At 40.6% G+C, this 16,943-nt stretch overlaps 1 protein-coding gene across 1 annotated transcript in view; it reads right to left on the reverse strand.

Annotated features, from left to right (window-relative positions):
- CELSR2 (cadherin EGF LAG seven-pass G-type receptor 2) overlaps nucleotides 1-16,943 on the reverse strand; it is a 99,094-nt gene that overhangs the window by 28,185 nt on the left and 53,966 nt on the right. Inside the window, exons 6-14 of the mRNA XM_088153475.1 lie at nucleotides 9,030-9,187; nucleotides 8,099-8,262; nucleotides 7,684-7,809; nucleotides 4,667-4,833; nucleotides 3,954-4,139; nucleotides 3,369-3,482; nucleotides 2,316-2,490; nucleotides 1,025-1,166; nucleotides 304-424 (exon numbers count right to left, since the gene is read on the reverse strand). Of these exons, the coding sequence (XP_088009601.1) occupies nucleotides 304-424; nucleotides 1,025-1,166; nucleotides 2,316-2,490; nucleotides 3,369-3,482; nucleotides 3,954-4,139; nucleotides 4,667-4,833; nucleotides 7,684-7,809; nucleotides 8,099-8,262; nucleotides 9,030-9,187 (1,353 nt within the window). The remainder of the gene's footprint in view (nucleotides 1-303; nucleotides 425-1,024; nucleotides 1,167-2,315; nucleotides 2,491-3,368; nucleotides 3,483-3,953; nucleotides 4,140-4,666; nucleotides 4,834-7,683; nucleotides 7,810-8,098; nucleotides 8,263-9,029; nucleotides 9,188-16,943) is intronic.

Below are 16,943 nucleotides of genomic sequence, written 5' to 3' on the forward strand. Positions count from 1 at the left end.
ACAAACTTCCTGAATTCAAGCAGGGCATTGAGTCTGGCCAATGCCTCCTTACACAGAGTATACACCAAGATGTCCAGATTTGTCTGGTTTGTCATAATTTTCCTCAGCAGACAAATTCATTTGTTAAAGCCATTGAAGACAGAATGTTTAAAAGTCAATCTACTAAAACAAGACGACTAGCAGCAAAATATCAACACAGGCACAGCAACTATTTTATCAATTATTCTGCACCCTCTTTGATTATTCTTTAAATTCCAGATTGTACGTTTCTATCCTCAGCAAGATAAATAATCCAAATCTCACCTTGCAGCGGCACTCTCCATTAGTTTTGTTGCAGTCAGGGTCAAATCCTTTGCCAACATCACAGTTGCAGGGTCCACATATAGGATGTCCCCACCATCCCCGTGGACAGGGCTGAGCTAACCTAACAAAGAAAAAACAGGGTCCGTTATAAGCACCTTTCAAACATAGTAGAAGACTATAGCAAACAACTAAAATAGTAAAAGCTAAATGTGACAGAAATAAACAAACTTCATCATTACGAATTATGGTATTGCCTTTTCTAATATCTTCCATTCCTGTGTAGGTGATGGCTGTCATAATTTACAAGCTTTCAGTAAAGAGGCGATAACTAAAGATGCATCCGGATTTTTTTTAGGACTTCCACATGTTTGTTGTGTTGGTTTGTTATTGTTCTAATCACATTATCTAAAGTAATCTCCTGGCCTGGCATGCACATATACACCAATCACAGCACCTTAGTTATGTGTATACACTGTATACGCTCATACGCAAGCCATCGTCACTGTATTCATGCCTTTCCTATACATGAATTATTGCTACACTCATTTGGGTTGACCTTTCCTTTAGACATTCACACCCAGATGCAAATGCCTAATGTTTCTATCGATAACTGCGATAACCATTCAGTACTTCCACGTGTCAGTTCTACATATACTGAAAAGCACACACACACACTTCTGGGCACATAGCAACACGCGTAAGTGCCCTTTCACGGACTCACTTGTTCTCGCAGTATGGCCCAAAGTAGCTGTCAGGACACTCACAGGTGTAGCCATGGGATGAGCTGGGCTTGCGGACACAGATGGCTTGATGCTCACAAGGGTTAAGGGAACAGGCGTTGGCACAGCTGTCTCCATAGTAACCTGAACACCACAGGAAGAATTCAAGGTGTAATTCTGGCAATAACCTCCAACCTGAGACTAAACAATATCCCAGCCAGGCAAGAGACCCGAGTGACAATCATTCCTCAAATCACAACCAAGCAAAAGAACTGCATGGGACAGGTGCAGCTGGAAAGACGGAAATCAGCAGGAAGCCTGTCCTGCCGGGACTGCACGAAGTCCTGCTCGGCTACAGAGATCTTTCTGCTTACTCAGCTACCTACTTCTGCTTTCACTTTTTAGTCAAACAATGAATGTAAAGCTGAAACTGGCTAAAAAAAAATAAAAAATACACAATCCCTGGTAAGAACATTGGCTTCTGGCTCAACTTCTATCTTAAGTAATAATAATAAATAATAATAATAATAAAAAAATACATGTTTAAACCGGTGGTTTTTATGTTTTGTATAATATCCTAATCAGCTGCAATACCCAAATATTAATACCGTGAAGAGTTTAAATATAATCCATGTTATTTCAATAATTATGCAAGGTAATAATCTTGATTTTGGTGTATATTACTTATTTAGTTATGGAAGCTGTCAATAACAAACTACATGGAATTAAAGCAGGGAGCACAAAAAGTCAGTATATATTGTACAAATAAAGTACAGTAAGAAAGAATAGTCAAAGCATATTTATAACATATCTTTCCATCAAATCAAGTTTAATCAGAGTGAATCATGATAAAATATCAGAGCTTTGTATCAAAGCTTTAACAGCACTATTTCAAGCTCTGACTCAGCTATTATACAAGTAAAAAAAAGCTCTGAGTGCCACGCAGGTACCATCAACAACAGCTAAGCCCATCACATATCATATACAACAAATGTTTGATGCCCTCCAGATATATTGGACTACAGCCACCTAAACCCTAGGCAGCATAGCTAGAGCTGTTTTAGAGGAATTTATTATATTTTATTATATTATATTATATTATATTATATTATATTATATTATATTATATTATATTATATTATATTATATTATATTATATTATATTATATTATATTATATTGATTTATATGGCCGCCCATCTTGTGGCACACAATTCTGGGCAGCTAAGAACGGTGATGTGGAGTTGTCCATCTATTCATCTACCATTATAATCGCACTGTCCCTCCCACTGACCTGGATCACAACTGCATGAGTAACTGTCCCAATCATCATTGCAGTAGCTATTGAGAGGACAGGGGTTGGAATCACAAGGGTCTGGGATACTGCAGCCTTGCTCCACATTCACTTTCTCAGCCTGGTTTACATTCAAGGCAATACCACCGGCTGATGTCTCACCCATCCTTATACCCTGTGGGATCCAAACAAAAAACAAGGAAGGAGAGGATCAGCTCTTAGAAAGGCAGATTATTCTTGTGCACAGTCATTTCTTGGTTCTGTTCATAGGGAACAAAATTTGCAGCCTGCTATTTAAACCAACTGCCTTTTAGCACCCCAAAAGCAGAATATAAACATCTTTAAATAAATAAGCCAAATATGAGACCTGAGACCTATAGCCCCTAGATGGTGCTGCATTGCCTAAAATAAACTGAGAGTTTATACTTGACAGATCTGCATAAATACAGTTAGTTCCAGTATTAATCAAACTTAGCATGCGATATACCCAGCCCACATCCATAAACAGGAAATACAGAGCCAGCATGACTAGTAAGTGGGAAAAGTGAAAAACAGTGCTGGTATAGAACTGTGAATTGTGTACTACTGTACGTGTTGGTGTTCCTGTTTAAGCAGGAGTTACCTGTCATATCTCCTTTCCTCTCAGGGTAAAAAAAGAATGAAACCTGCATAATGTAGGCATGACTTAGGACCTAGAAGTGTGCCTGCTTTATCGAATTTTCTAGCAAAATCTGGCTACAGAATGAGACCGTCTCATCAATTCACAGCTCTGGTTGCTGGAGATTAGACAGCTGCTTCTAATTTATTATATGTAAAAATATATTGTTACATACACCACAACAATCGCTACCAGTTACATAATTTCCCAAGGATATAAATTTGCTTAAAAGTGATATGGTCTAATCAACTGCTGAAAGATATATCATCTATGTAAAAAGCACTAAAGAAAGAGGAGCTGAAAGAAGTGACAGAGCCTGGACCTGATGTGTCCATCATGGTATGGCCCAATAGCATCCAGAAAGGGCCATCAAGGTGTGTTCTTTGCCCCCTTACCTGCATGCAGCCACGGAAGCCATGCTGCAGGTCTCCCTTCTCCCCCAGGACAGCACCAATACTCAGATTCCGCATTTTTAGTCCATGAAGTTCACTACTAATGTTGGCCACCACCTGGAGGATAGGCAGACCAAGCAAACATAATTTTTCCTTAATTTCTTGATAGGATCACAATACATATTTGGTATAATATAGATCAGATGTTATAAAACACCAGGACAGTTGTGAAAGCCAAGAAGAGGTGGGCTGAAATTAATTATTAAGATAGCTGTAGATAGATACGGAAGCTGATACCTGTAGATTGATACTGAAGAATTTTATAGAATTAATTAACTATAAATCAACTTCTAGAGAAAAAGAAGCCTAAGTGATAGGATAGTCAAGGAGATAAGTGACGAAGTGTATTAGAATACTGGGAATCAATTTAGATCTATTCCACAGATAGCTTTAGTTTCACTGGACTGAATTCTGTTACAAGTGTTACGTTCAAGCTTCAGAAATATACAGAGTAGTGTTCCATGAATGCCAAAAGATTCAGCCATTAGTTGACCATTGAGATTAATTGAGTCCTAGTGCTCACTGTACCTGGTGCAAACCATAGTCAAAGGCCATTATGGCTAAGCATTGGGCTTCCGGATTGTCCCAGCTGCTATGCAGCTCCAATTGTAGGTGATGCCAGTCACCATCATTCACTTTCACCTGATGTAGTCTTAATGCTGAAATCTGGCTGTTGGCTCGGTACACAGTCATCAGCACTGTGCCTTCACTTAACTGAGCAAAGAGATAAGAACAGAATGAATTTAGTTTTGAATCAAGTTTTCACTGCTGAGGGCACCATCCATCTATGCCCATTAAAGGGGGCTTGAGAATAATGAAACAAGTACATAGCATCAAAGAAAGTCATGAGGCTTCTGATGATGCAAGGGATCTACAACCCACATCTCACCAATCTCTGCACTGCTTGAGCAGAGCAGGAGGCCTCTAGGAAGTACACAGTTCCAATTCTCCATTCCTACTCTTAATACGTGCGTGGAGGAGACAGCTCCCTTTTGGATTTGCAGCCACTGCGGACAGAATGGGAGGCCTCTGGGAGCAAACTACACCCTTCTCCACCTTTTAAAATCTCCCTCCCCCCATCACCTGAAATGGTGCTCCAGAATATAGATATTTTACCAATGAATTTTGGTGGGATAATCTTCAGAATGCTAGGAGGCTGCACCCATGCAAGATGCCTACCCTTGTTGCAACACAAAGTGGCCTTCCCTAGGCAAGAGAATAGTAAAGTGCTGCCCACTCACCCAAAGTGTGATTGTAGAATGCTGCCCAGCTGCAGCACGGAGGAGGACACCACTGCTCTGCCTAGTACGAAACATAAGTCCAATGTGCCATGGAAGTGTGATGACCAATGCCAAATTATTCCAAGTCACCATACTGTTGCCCAAGAAACGCTGAGGACTTGCCATTTCTTCACAGAGGAAAAAAAGCAGTACAACAAGTGTATAAAACATTGCATACCAGAGCTCACATATATATACTGCTAGAATACGAGTCTAGTATGTGTGTACTCCAAGGATTTCCATTTAAAACCTACCACATGGATGACAACAAAATATAGCTCTTATTTTCCAATGCATATTTGTGCAGCCATTAAATTTTGTAACTAAGGTTTGGAATTCTCTTCCCAAATTTCTATTCCTCATGATTATAGAGAGAACTGAGAATATAGAGTCAAGACATTTAAAAAAAAAATGGAACAATTATCATGAGTACTTATAAGAAGCTACATGCCTCTCAATGGCCATTGCTGGGCAATATGAGAGGAGAATGCTATTGTGTTCGTATCCTTCTGAGTTTCCCACTGGATTCTGGCCACTGTGGGAACAAGCTGATACACCAGATAGGCTTCTGACTGATGCTGGAGTAGATGGACTCTTCCTATATACTCACAATATTAATTTTTAAAAATAGCATTTTGAAAGTTTTATCACATTCTTCAGCATTTTGTATGTATTCTGATACAGCAACTCCACCCAAATCCTAAACAATGATCTGATGACAGTTAAAAAAAACTTTCCTTAAAAAGTAAGTATGGAGAAGCAGGGGAGAATTCTGCATTATTGTTACACACTAGATAGGGAAGCTTGTGGGTCTATTCTTTCTCTGCATTTTCTTGCCATACAAATGGACATAGGAGGGACCAGACCACCCTTGCATAGGCTGGAGTTGCCAAATGAGTGCGTCTGATCCCATTCCAATAAAGAAGCCTTCTGGTGGTGTCCATATTAGAATTTTTGGCAACTATATAGAACTGGCTTGCCATTGGCTTCTACAGTGTGTGTGTGTGTGTGTGTGTGTGTGTGTGTATACTTATTTACATATAGTAAAAAGAGAGAGAGAGGGATAATTTTTATATCCTTTTTTGTGGTTTTGTTTTAAAAGATTTAAGATGATTTACTCAGTTTCTGCTAGACTGCTAGAGCTTCCTAAATTGGTTTCTTGGCTGCTGAAAATGTGAGAACCAATATACTCACTTTATAATTATCAACATTTATATTTATTAACATGGGGAAGGATGTTGAGAAGGAGGTGAGGACCCAATTACAAAACATCCTAGGGGAAATGGATTATGTGGATCTCATCCAGTCAGGATTCAGGCTCAGGCATGGGAAAGAAATGGCACTAAATCCTTTAGAAGATTACCCCTTTTTTAGAAACCTGGATAGATGGAGTGCAGTCTCTTTGGGTCTATTAGATCTTTCAGTGGCATTCAACACCATCAAGCACAGCACTCTTTTGGACTGCTTGCAAGGGGTAGAAGTGGGGAGCACCATGGTTTCACTCCTACCTAAACAAATGGTTCTAGTTGACTATCATGAAGGGGTAGCATTCAAACCCTTGGTTGCTCTAATACGTGGTACCACGGAGCTTTGTGCTCTCCCTATATTATTTAACATGTATATGAAACCTTGGGAGAGGTCATCAGTTGGTTTAGGTTGGATGTCACCCACATGTGTTTGACAACCAGTTGTATGTCACCACCACAGATGCCATGGAAGTCCTGAACCTGTGCTGTTAGGCACTAGATGGAGCAAGATATGCTCAGATTAAGTATTAGCTTGATGGAGTTGTTGTATGTTAATAAACATCTGGACATTCCAGAAACACTATTCCCAAAATTTACTCTTTATGGGGTTTCACTCCCTCCAAAAGAGCTGGTTTGTGATTAGGAGTCCTTCTGAACTTGTGGCTCCAGTTCAAACAATAGGTGGAAGCCATGGCCAAGGGGGGCTTTGCCTAGCTCTGTCTGGTATCCTAGTTATGATCCTACCTGGACCAGGATGTCCTTACAATGGAACCATGCCTCCTGACCACCACTTGCATTCTATGCAGAATTCCCTTTGGAGATGACTCAGAAGTTGCAGCTGGTACAGAATGAGGTGGCCAGACAGGTGTCAGGACAACCCAACTGCTGCAGAGTAAGATTGCACTGACTGATTTTAGGCTTTTAGGTCCAATTAAAGTGTTAATTACCACCTATAGAGCTCTATATGGTATAGCATCAGGACATATCATGCACTGTCTTGTCAGAATTGATTCTGCCCATCCTGTCCAAATATCAAGGAAGGCTCTATTAAGACTACCCTCATCTTGTGAAGTGTATGGGATATGGGTGAGACTAAAGCTTCCTCTGTGGTCACCCCCATTGTTTGGATCATGCTCCATGTGGAGGTATACTTGGCCTTTTCCTTTTTTTCATTCCACAAGTCACTTAAGACCATTTTATTTCATTGTGGCTCTGGTTCTGATTGAATCTGGGTAACTGTTATAATTAGATTTATTTATTTTTGTATTTTCTTATTATTTTTGTCCTGTTTTTTTTCACTCCTTGTTATAATCAATGCCAGACACCCTAAAGAAGGGTCTGAAACACTGCTTCTGTACTCATACCATTTTTGACAACTTGTACTAGATGATACAACCACTTTAGAAGACACAGTATTTAAGAGAATTGTATTCTGAAGCTAAGTAAACAACAGCTTTTTTTTACTTAGATCCCCGGTCCCCAGACATCTGCAAGAATGTGTCAGCATCTCTTATTCTCACATATATACTTATTAGTACTATAGGTCCCAGTCCAAGAATTTCTGGACACTAGAATTCCCACTTTTTCTTCTATTGCTTCTAATAATTAGTGTATATTTTCTGTTTCCTTGGAGCTAGGCAGATCAGGTGTAACTTCCTGATATAGTTCCTGGCAATTAGCACAGATGTCATTCCCCAAAAGCCCCCTTCCTTAGCAGCTACCATCTTTTACCTTGCTTGCAGTCCTTGCCTCCAAAACCCAGAGGGCATTCACAGCTGAAAGTGTTCCACTGGTTGACACAAGTTCCACCATTATGACATGTGTTGCTGTCACAAACATTCTTCTTGGCAGAGCAACCTGAAAGATGTAAGTAAGATATAATATAAGAATGCACTGCAAAGAATAGTAGCAGAAGAAGATTCCCCAGGGATTAGGAAGGCATTGCTGAATTTGCTACTAAGAGTAATGAAGAGCTAAGTCATGACTGAAATCCATTCCTATGGATCTGTTATACTGCAGACACTGGCTATGGCCTGCTCAAGGTCTTCTCAATGGATGGTGCTCCTTTTGCCAATTTTCAACCTACAGAAACCCCACCAACTGGGTGAACTTCCAATTTCCTCCCCAGCTTCTGAATTCATCATACCAGGCAAAGTTCCATTATTTGCAATGAAGTCAGCCAGGTCTACGTCTTGATTGTCAATCAAGAAGTCCCTCATGCAGCCTATAAAGTGCCGGTTCCGTACTGGGAAACTCTCAGGAAGGTCAGGAATGCCACCCAGTAACAAGGGACCTGTCAAATCCAAGGATCTGTAAAGTCAAATTAGAGTTACTCAAGAGAAAAACACTGTCAAGGAAAGAAATATCTGCCTGAGAAAGATGTTCTGACCTAAACAGACATTATGGCTGGCACCAATCATACATTACATTAAAAGAGTGGACCTAAGATCTCAGAGTCACTATGCAGCCAATTTATAATAGAGGTTTACAGTAGAAGTTTGAGATTTTAGCAAATAACCATATCCCTGTAGGTAAAAATGCAGTAGCAGAAGATAGCGGGGAAGGCTAAGGAACATATCACCATCATCCTAAATGTCCTGCCCTGAATGTATGTAGTCTTCACTTCTCAGAATTCTCAGCAATAGCCAAATTGGCTGGGATTTGGGAGTTGAGGTCTGTTCATTCATCTGGAAGGCACTTGGGTTAAGGGAGAGTAACTTAATAGCTCAATAGTGAAAAATTGTGTTTGGAGCATTCAATATTATTAGTTCTCATGATTGTTATGTGTTTATACATATGCATCCATGCAACTTGGCAAAATACTAGCTTCCTATCTCCGTAAATGGCACCACATTAAAGCAGATGATCAATGAAATCTACAGTACTTCACATTCATATAGGATGAAGTTGAGCCAGGGAAATTAACAAAGTTAATTATAGCCCCATGGCTTATCTTTCTGACAACCATTTCCCCACTGAATAACTACTGTAAAGTCAATCTGTTTTTACCCATCTCTATTCTGTACTTATTATTACAAGCTCATCAGGTGAACTTATAGTGCTTGTACAATTCTCACTTCTTTGTGCCTGATTGTGTCCCTTGAGCTGAACAGGAATAGTTTCCTAGAATAGAGCCAAATTTCAAGGCCACTGAAGTGTCACAGTCATCCACTGTCACCACAGCTACTTTCTCATCTGAAGGCCCCTGTGGAATTCCAGACATCCCCACGATAGGCTGTGAAAAGAAAGCAGAATTCTATTATAGAAACTTCAGGGTAGCCAATTAATGGTCATGACAGAAAATGTTTGATAGGGAAGTGCAGAATACTGACCAAAATCTACTGAACAATGCAAATGTTCTCATATTGATTCTCCTGAGTTGGAATGAATCTAGTAGAAATTGCACTCTGAATACTCTCTTTGCACCCTCTAGATTGACTCCAGATGCACTGTCCCCATGATTCTTGGCTTCTTTCAAGGCTTTTCTGATTCTACACTTATTTGCCTGAAACCGGAGCAAAGCTAGCCTTTTTCCTGCAAATGATGGGGCCTGTGAATGATTTGGTTTTCTACTGACTTTGTTCTTCTTTCACAACACCTGTCAGTTCCTGGCCATAATTAAGCATTTCTCACCACCCATTTTCTTAACTATGCTAAGAAAGGAATTTAGACAACCCTATCAGTCAACTCAATCTAAATCTTTCTGTTCACTTCCTAGTCAATGTCACAATATGAGAAAAAGAAAAGGGCTTTGCTCTGCTTATATAATTTCTCAAAGAACACTCTTAACACTTGTAGTCAGTTTCACAATCATTGCAAAAAAAAATCCTGGCTAGATTTTCTCTGTTTAAATAAACAGCATGTGTGGAACTCAAGTGAGCCATTATTCCCTTTCCCATCAAACATATGCAAACACACACACACACACACACACACCCCTAGAGGTGTGTGAACTGCAAATCACAACCAGGGTTAGCTCTATCATGAAAAATATCAGGTTGCAAAGATGCCACCATGCAATCAGTAGCTATGTGTACAATGAAGGGTCTATTTCCAGAAGATAGCTGGAAGATACTCTCCCATAAGATACATTTACAGAATAGGCAAAGCACCACTGGGAGGATTGCACAGGCCCATTCAAGAGGGAAAAATGGAAAATTCCAGGGAAGAACACAATGTACCATAACAGACCACTCTGTTTTGCATATATCTACCTTCTAGCATCACAGCTAGCAGAGGCTTTTTAATTGTAACAGAAGGAACAGCGTCCTCACAGCAGGCTAACTTCATTCCCTCCAAAACAGTTTTGTTTATTGAAAATGGTCAACTGTACCTGCAACATGTACTGAAAGGAGAAAAGTGGGCTGCTAGCACTTTCTTTCCTTTTCCTTTTGTCTTGCATAGGGATGAGATTTTTATTATGCCAAGGGACAGGATGCTCTTTGAGCCCAGTTTTCATATTGGAGGGAGAACTGGATGGCTCATGGCATTCCCTGACTCTTTCTCAGCACTTCAAGGCCAGCAGAAGTGAACATGGTTGTTGGTTGGCTTCAAACTGGATTGTCAGAGATTGGGGAATAAAAACATACAGAAAATTATGCCATGTCAAAGAATCCTTCATATACCTTAAATGCACTTGCAGGTCCAGTTAGATGGCATAGCTCTGCTTCTGAGGAAAAAAATATACTGCTCTGCATCTGAGGAAAAAATACACAGTATGCCTCTGCTAGCTGTGATGCTAGAAAGGATGGAAAAATAGCTATGTTGGCAGCTGAATGTCAATGGCCAGACACTTTCAGAGCACTCGCCAGAGTTCTGATGCTTAGCGCTCATCAAAGTGGTAAATGGGTGGAATTTTTCCCCTGTTGCTTCACCACAGGTATTTATTTATGAAGCAGTGATTCTAATATGCACTAACAATGATGAAGGCAGAACCAGAAGCTGAAACTCGTTCTGATAAATGAATTTACGACACAGGAGGAATGCATTCTATATGTTTGCCTGGGGAGAATTTAATGATCTAATCTTTAGAAATAGATCCAGCAGACTAATACAATGTCTTATCCTGGGCTATCAGCAGGTACTGCCCCACCTGTTTCAATCTATCACAATCAGTAAGTCCTAAGTCTTCTCTCTCTCTCCCTTCTCTCAAAAATGAAAATGACAATTTTCATGATGACAAATTCTGCCCCAACCATCTGGCAGATGCATGGAACTCAAACGTATGACTTATGTAAGAAAAGCATCAAGCAGGCATCACAAAAAAAGAAAGGATTTTGCAGATTATAGGGCTACAATGGACTTTTTTATTTTAAGAAATAATGCAGCAATTTTTCTAGAACAGTTTTGTTCCTTCATATATTGTCCCTTGCTATTCACAAGCAGTTTATTGCTGATGCACGTTGGATAATTGAGAAAGCCAAAGAATACCAAAAAGAAGGTAATACATTAATCCTTGCTTAATGACCACTCATTCAGTGACCGTTTGAACTTATGATGGTGCTGAATGAATGGTACATACAACTGGTACTCAAAGTTCTGGCCATTGCAGCGTCCCCATGGTTACATGATCATGATCCAGATATTTGGCAACTGGCTCACAATTATGACATCACAGCATCCCGCAGTCACATGATCACCATTTGCAACCTTCACTGCTGGATTCTGACAAACAAAATCATTGGGGAAGCGGGCAGGAGGTTGCAAGTGGTGACCACATGACGTCACACTTAACAACATTGCGGGATTCACTTAACGATGACAACCAAAAGCGCTGGAATTGCTGCAGCTAAGCAGTGTAGTTACATGATGTCACACTTTATGACTGCATCATTTAGCAATGGAAATTCTAGTCCCAATTGCCATCATTAACTGAGGACTACCTGTGTATGCTTCATTGATTATAGAAAGGCCTTTGATTGTGTTGATCACATCAAGCTGTGGAATGTGCTTAGAAAAATGGGAATCCCAGAACATCTCATTGTCCTCATGAAAAACCTATATACAGGTCAGGAAGCCGCAGTATGGATAGAACATGGCAAAACAGACTGGCTCCAGATTGGCAAATGAGTGTGACAAGGCTGTATACTCTCCCCTTATTTATTCAACCTATATCCTGAATATATATTAAGGAAGGCTGGATTGGGAGAAGATGGGTGTGGTTCTAAAACTAGAGGAAGAAACATCAAGAACCTGCACTAGGCTGATGACACTACTCTAATAGCTGAAAACACAAAGGATCTGCAAGATCTTCTGATAATAGTCAAAGAGCATAGTGAAAAAATGGGACTAAAATTAAATATAAAGAAGACCAAACAAATGACAACAGATACAACAACCAGCCTTAGAACTGATCATGAAAATATTGAAGTGTTAGATAGCTTCTGCGTTTTAAGATCAACAATCAACAGTAAAGGAATAAGCAGTCAAGAAATATGCCACAAACTAGCACTTGGTAGAGCAGCAATGAAGGCCTTAGAAAAGATATTCAGATGCTGTGATGTGTCTATACAGGTAGTTCTTGTTTAGTGACCAAAATTGGGACCAGCAGCTCTGTTGTTAAGTGAAGCGGTCACTAAGTAGGAAATCATGTGACCATGATTTTGCCTTCCTTTTCCCTACTCCCCAGATCTTTGGAATACTTACCCGGTGCTGGGATAGCTGGCTTGCAGCTGCTGTCTATAACTTGCAGGACTGTCGGGACTGCCATCGCTATGCAATGCAGTCATGTGACGTTGCGCTTTATGATCGCATCACTTAGCAATAGAAATTCTGGTCCCAATTATAGTTGTTAAGTGAGGACTACCTGTAATCAGTTTCACACCTTTGGCTTTTGTTTGTCTCCTAACAATTTTACTTCAGCTTCCCTTTTTCCCCACTCCCCTGCCCTTTGGTGCTTGGATAATTGACAAGAAGGGAATTAATGTATTTACATTCATTGGACAGGAAGGGATTACAAGAGAGTAAGCAGCGGTGGTGGCATCCCCAAGCACATTTGGGGCTGGGAGCTGCAAGCATGCTACAAAAACAGACTGGTATATTCCCCATTGTGTGCCTGCTTACTCCCCTGTGAGCCCTTCCTCTCCAATCTCTCTGCTCTGTGAGGGTGGGAGAGAAAAAAATAGGTCAGGCATAGGAGAGATTGCTTGTTTTTTTCCCCTTTTTTTCCCCCCAAAGCGGAGAGATTGCTTAAGAAGTAAGGGGGCAAAAAATAATTTTAAAAAGTGATCTCTGGGCAATCTCTCCTGTGCCTGACTATTTTTTTCTTCTCCCCCTCCCCCACTCACAGAGCAGAGAGATTGGAGAGGAAGAGATTACAGGAGAGAATACATTGGATTGTTTGCATAGCATGCTTGCAGTCCCAGACCCGAATGTGCTTGGGGCTGCCAGCACCACCGCATTCCTTTTGATGTTTATTCCCCATTGTAGGAATACTTACTTACTCTCTTGTAACCCCTTCCTCTCCAATCTCTCTGCTCTGCAAGACGGGGGGGGGGGGAACAACAGGTCAGGGATGGAACAATGCGTAGTGATTGTAATGGTGATCACATGACTGAGGGATGCTGCAAAGGTTGTAAATGAGGGCATTGGTCATAACGTTATTTTTTCAGCACTGTCATAACTTCGAATTGTTGCTAAATGAGGCAGTCATTAAGTGAGGTGTACCTGTACCTACAAAGATCACAATTGTGCAAGCCATAGTATTCCCTGTGACACTCTATGGAAGTGAAAGTTGGACTTTGAAGAAGCAGGGTAGAAAAAGCATTGATGCCTTTGAACTTTGGTGTTGGAGAAGACTCCTGAGAATACCATGAACAGCCAAGAAAACAAACCAATGGATCATTGAACAGATCAATCCAAAATTCTCACTTGAGGCACAAATGACCAGGCTCAAGTGATCTTACTTCAGACACATGTGAAGGCCTAGCTCTCTGGAGAAGGATCTAATGCTGGGGAAAGGAGAAGGAAAGAGGATGACCAGCAGCAAGGTGGATGGACTCAGTTACAGTGGCAATGGCTGCACCACTGGAAGACCTGAAAGACCAGGTTAGGGATAGATATTACGAAGAAAATCTATCTATGTGGTCACTAAGACTTAATGGCACATAATTAATTCACAAGCAGTATCCTTTGTGAAGTTAGATATTTTTTTCAGCTGCAGTGGGCAGATGTTGGGCTAGTAAGATCTATACTGTTTGTCAGTAATCAGTAATCAAAGCTATGGATAGATACATGTCTGGGTGCAATGGAATAAATTGCTAATGAAGACCAAAAGCTGCCTGTTATTTACAAATACAGACCAAACTTCTAACAAAATTCTCAAAGTGGCCAGTAGAATGGCACAAAGATCTGATTAAAGGCAAGCCTTTAATATTTATGCGTAACAGAATGAGAAGCACCAGAGTTAAGAGTCAAGTGATTAGCATGTACCAGCCATGGCAGAAATTATTTATACCTTTCAATTTTATATGCTCTTATGAAATTCTTTTTATCTATTTTTATTTCTAAATTATTTCAGATTCTTATCACTCAATTGCCCTTTCTTGTTCATGGAAATTGGGGGGGGGGTAGTGGAAGGGGACCAGATGATACCTTCCTTTAAGTAACCCCCCTCACCATATTTTTGCATTGCTTTTTCCCTATTTTTTTCTTACCTACAACAAATTGAGAAACAAGGAAAATATCCAATAGCTGCTCAGCACCTTAAGATAGGTTGTGCTAAATTTCATCTTAGAGACATCTCCAGCTACATTAAGGACCCTCAAAACAATTCCCATTGTTTTGCAAAATGACTTCCAAACTGTCAGACTATGTAGAGCCACACAAAGGTGTGCGTCTTGTCTTACTGAATAAAAACAAAATTTTGTTACCAAGCATTTTCCCCACTTCTCCTTTTCATTTTATACACTGCTGGAGGAACAGAATATCTCACAAAGAGGATCTTGATAAGGTTCGAGTTTAGGAGAATGAGAAAAGATAAACATCTACGAAATCAGGAAAAGACTTAATGACTTAACAGAGGTATCTATTTTGGAAAACTGGTGAACAGATGACTGAGTCAGATTAAGAAACTATTAGCAGTTTTTTTTCTTCTTCGTTCCTGGAGACAGTTATTAAAGCATACAGAAAAATTCAAATTAACTCCATTTTCGGCCATTGCTTCTGGGCTCGGAGGTCACTCTTCATTCCTGCTTGTGATTTTTTACTTCTGCTTCTGCCTTTTTTCTTTTTTTCTTTTCAGGTATAAAATGTTGATCCTGCTTATGAGGGTACCATCTACATTTCAGATGGTAATGTAATTATATATCTCTGTAAATATGGTACAGTTCTCCAGCTTCTTTTCATAAATGCATAATTAAAAGAAAAAAAAAACTTCCTTGAGGCATCCCTTTGCCTTTTTACTGATGCAGCATGAGCTTCTCTTCTGGACTATCCCTCTGCCCTTTGTGTTTGTCCACTGGGCTGGCCTTCCATCTAAGCCCATCCTGCGCATTCCCCGTCCCTTGCAGGGAAAATCCATGGGTCACCGGTGACAGTGTTGTGTGCAGGCCTGGACTACCGTAGCTGAAGACCGATTCAAAGGCCAGGCTCAGGAAACAGGCCAGCTCCAGACAAAGGGAGCAAAGGCAGCTGGAGGAGGGGAGGGGAGGGGAGGGGAGGGGAGGGTGTGCCCATGGCAGCAGGTCACAGCACAGCACCAAGGGACTGGCAGGCAGCCCAAATCTTCCCTCAGCCTTTGAGTCATTCCTTCTCTCCAAACATGCAAAACAAAATGGGAGAGCGGAGAGGGGAGGAACTCAGCTTAAGGCTCAGAGCACAGCCCCCACGCTCCAGCCCAGGCAGATCCAAGCAAACTCCCCAGAGTTGTTAATTGTCTAATTGTTTAATCTACAGTCTAAATTTGCTTCAGATCAAGAACAATCAACATGGTGGCTTTTGCAAGTGGCAGGCATATGGCTAAATGGAGACTTGGGCCTGTAAAATCCACAGGAGTGGGATTAGAAGAAGACTGCAGCCACCAATCCCCCTTTTGTGCAAGCAGTAGGTGCCCATGCTTTCAAATTCCACGTACAAGTACCTACTTTGGATATCTGACACTCAGACAAGTTCCCCAATAAAAAGGCAACATATGTTTTGCCCAGAGGCAGTTCTTGTTTGCCACAGGTTATTAAACACGAGGATTTTATTTCTCTGGCATAAGATTACAGTATTTTGGAATTACTGTATCCCGAAGGATTTGTGACCCCAGAAGACTAAACTTCTCCATTTTGTCATACAACCATTTTAATTGTATACTGATGAGTCCTCAGCTAACCCACTGTGACAAACTGACAAAGGAGCTCTCTTTTTTCTGCAGGTCATTATTCCCAACCAATTGCAGCCCTCCACATCTGGAGGACATTAGACTGGTGAAAGCGCTTGAAATCTGACCACAGAGAAAAAGTACTGATGGAAAGTAAAAGCAATCAAAGGATTGGCTGGCTCAGTCTCCAGGAAACCTAACAGAAGATAAAACAGGAGTTTTGTGTATGAACCTCAGTTTCATACAAGCTTATACTGGGTTGCAGAAATACCAGATAAAGCATGAAAAGAAGCAATGACTATACCATGGCCTTTTAGAGGGAAGAAACCCTCCTGGACTATTGCTGAGCAGCTAAGAATACAAATGTGGGCATTTTTAGAAAAATGCAGATAGTCACTGCCATGAGTGAGCATCTAAACACTGCAGATAGAGAAGGGAAAATTCCTCAGTATTAGGTTCCTGATGGTTCTTTAAGAAGAAAGCTCCCATTATCACCAAAAGAAACTTTCCTCCTCATACAAACAGCAGCACCAAGATCACACACAAGGGTAATTGTCATTAGGATTGTAAGGAAAGTGGCACATTGGGAGTTCTCTTCCAACCTGCCAAATAACAGTCATCTGAAAGTTGCTGGAAACATTCCTTTTTAGAAGAGTTCCAGTTTCTATGAAATCAAAGTCTTCACATA

The sequence above is a fragment of the Python bivittatus genome, unplaced genomic scaffold (assembly GCF_059951505.1).
Source record: "Python bivittatus isolate LINGU-HERP-01145 unplaced genomic scaffold, Pbiv_v1 ctg000700_np1212, whole genome shotgun sequence".
Classification (NCBI taxonomy): domain Eukaryota; kingdom Metazoa; phylum Chordata; class Lepidosauria; order Squamata; family Pythonidae; genus Python; species Python bivittatus.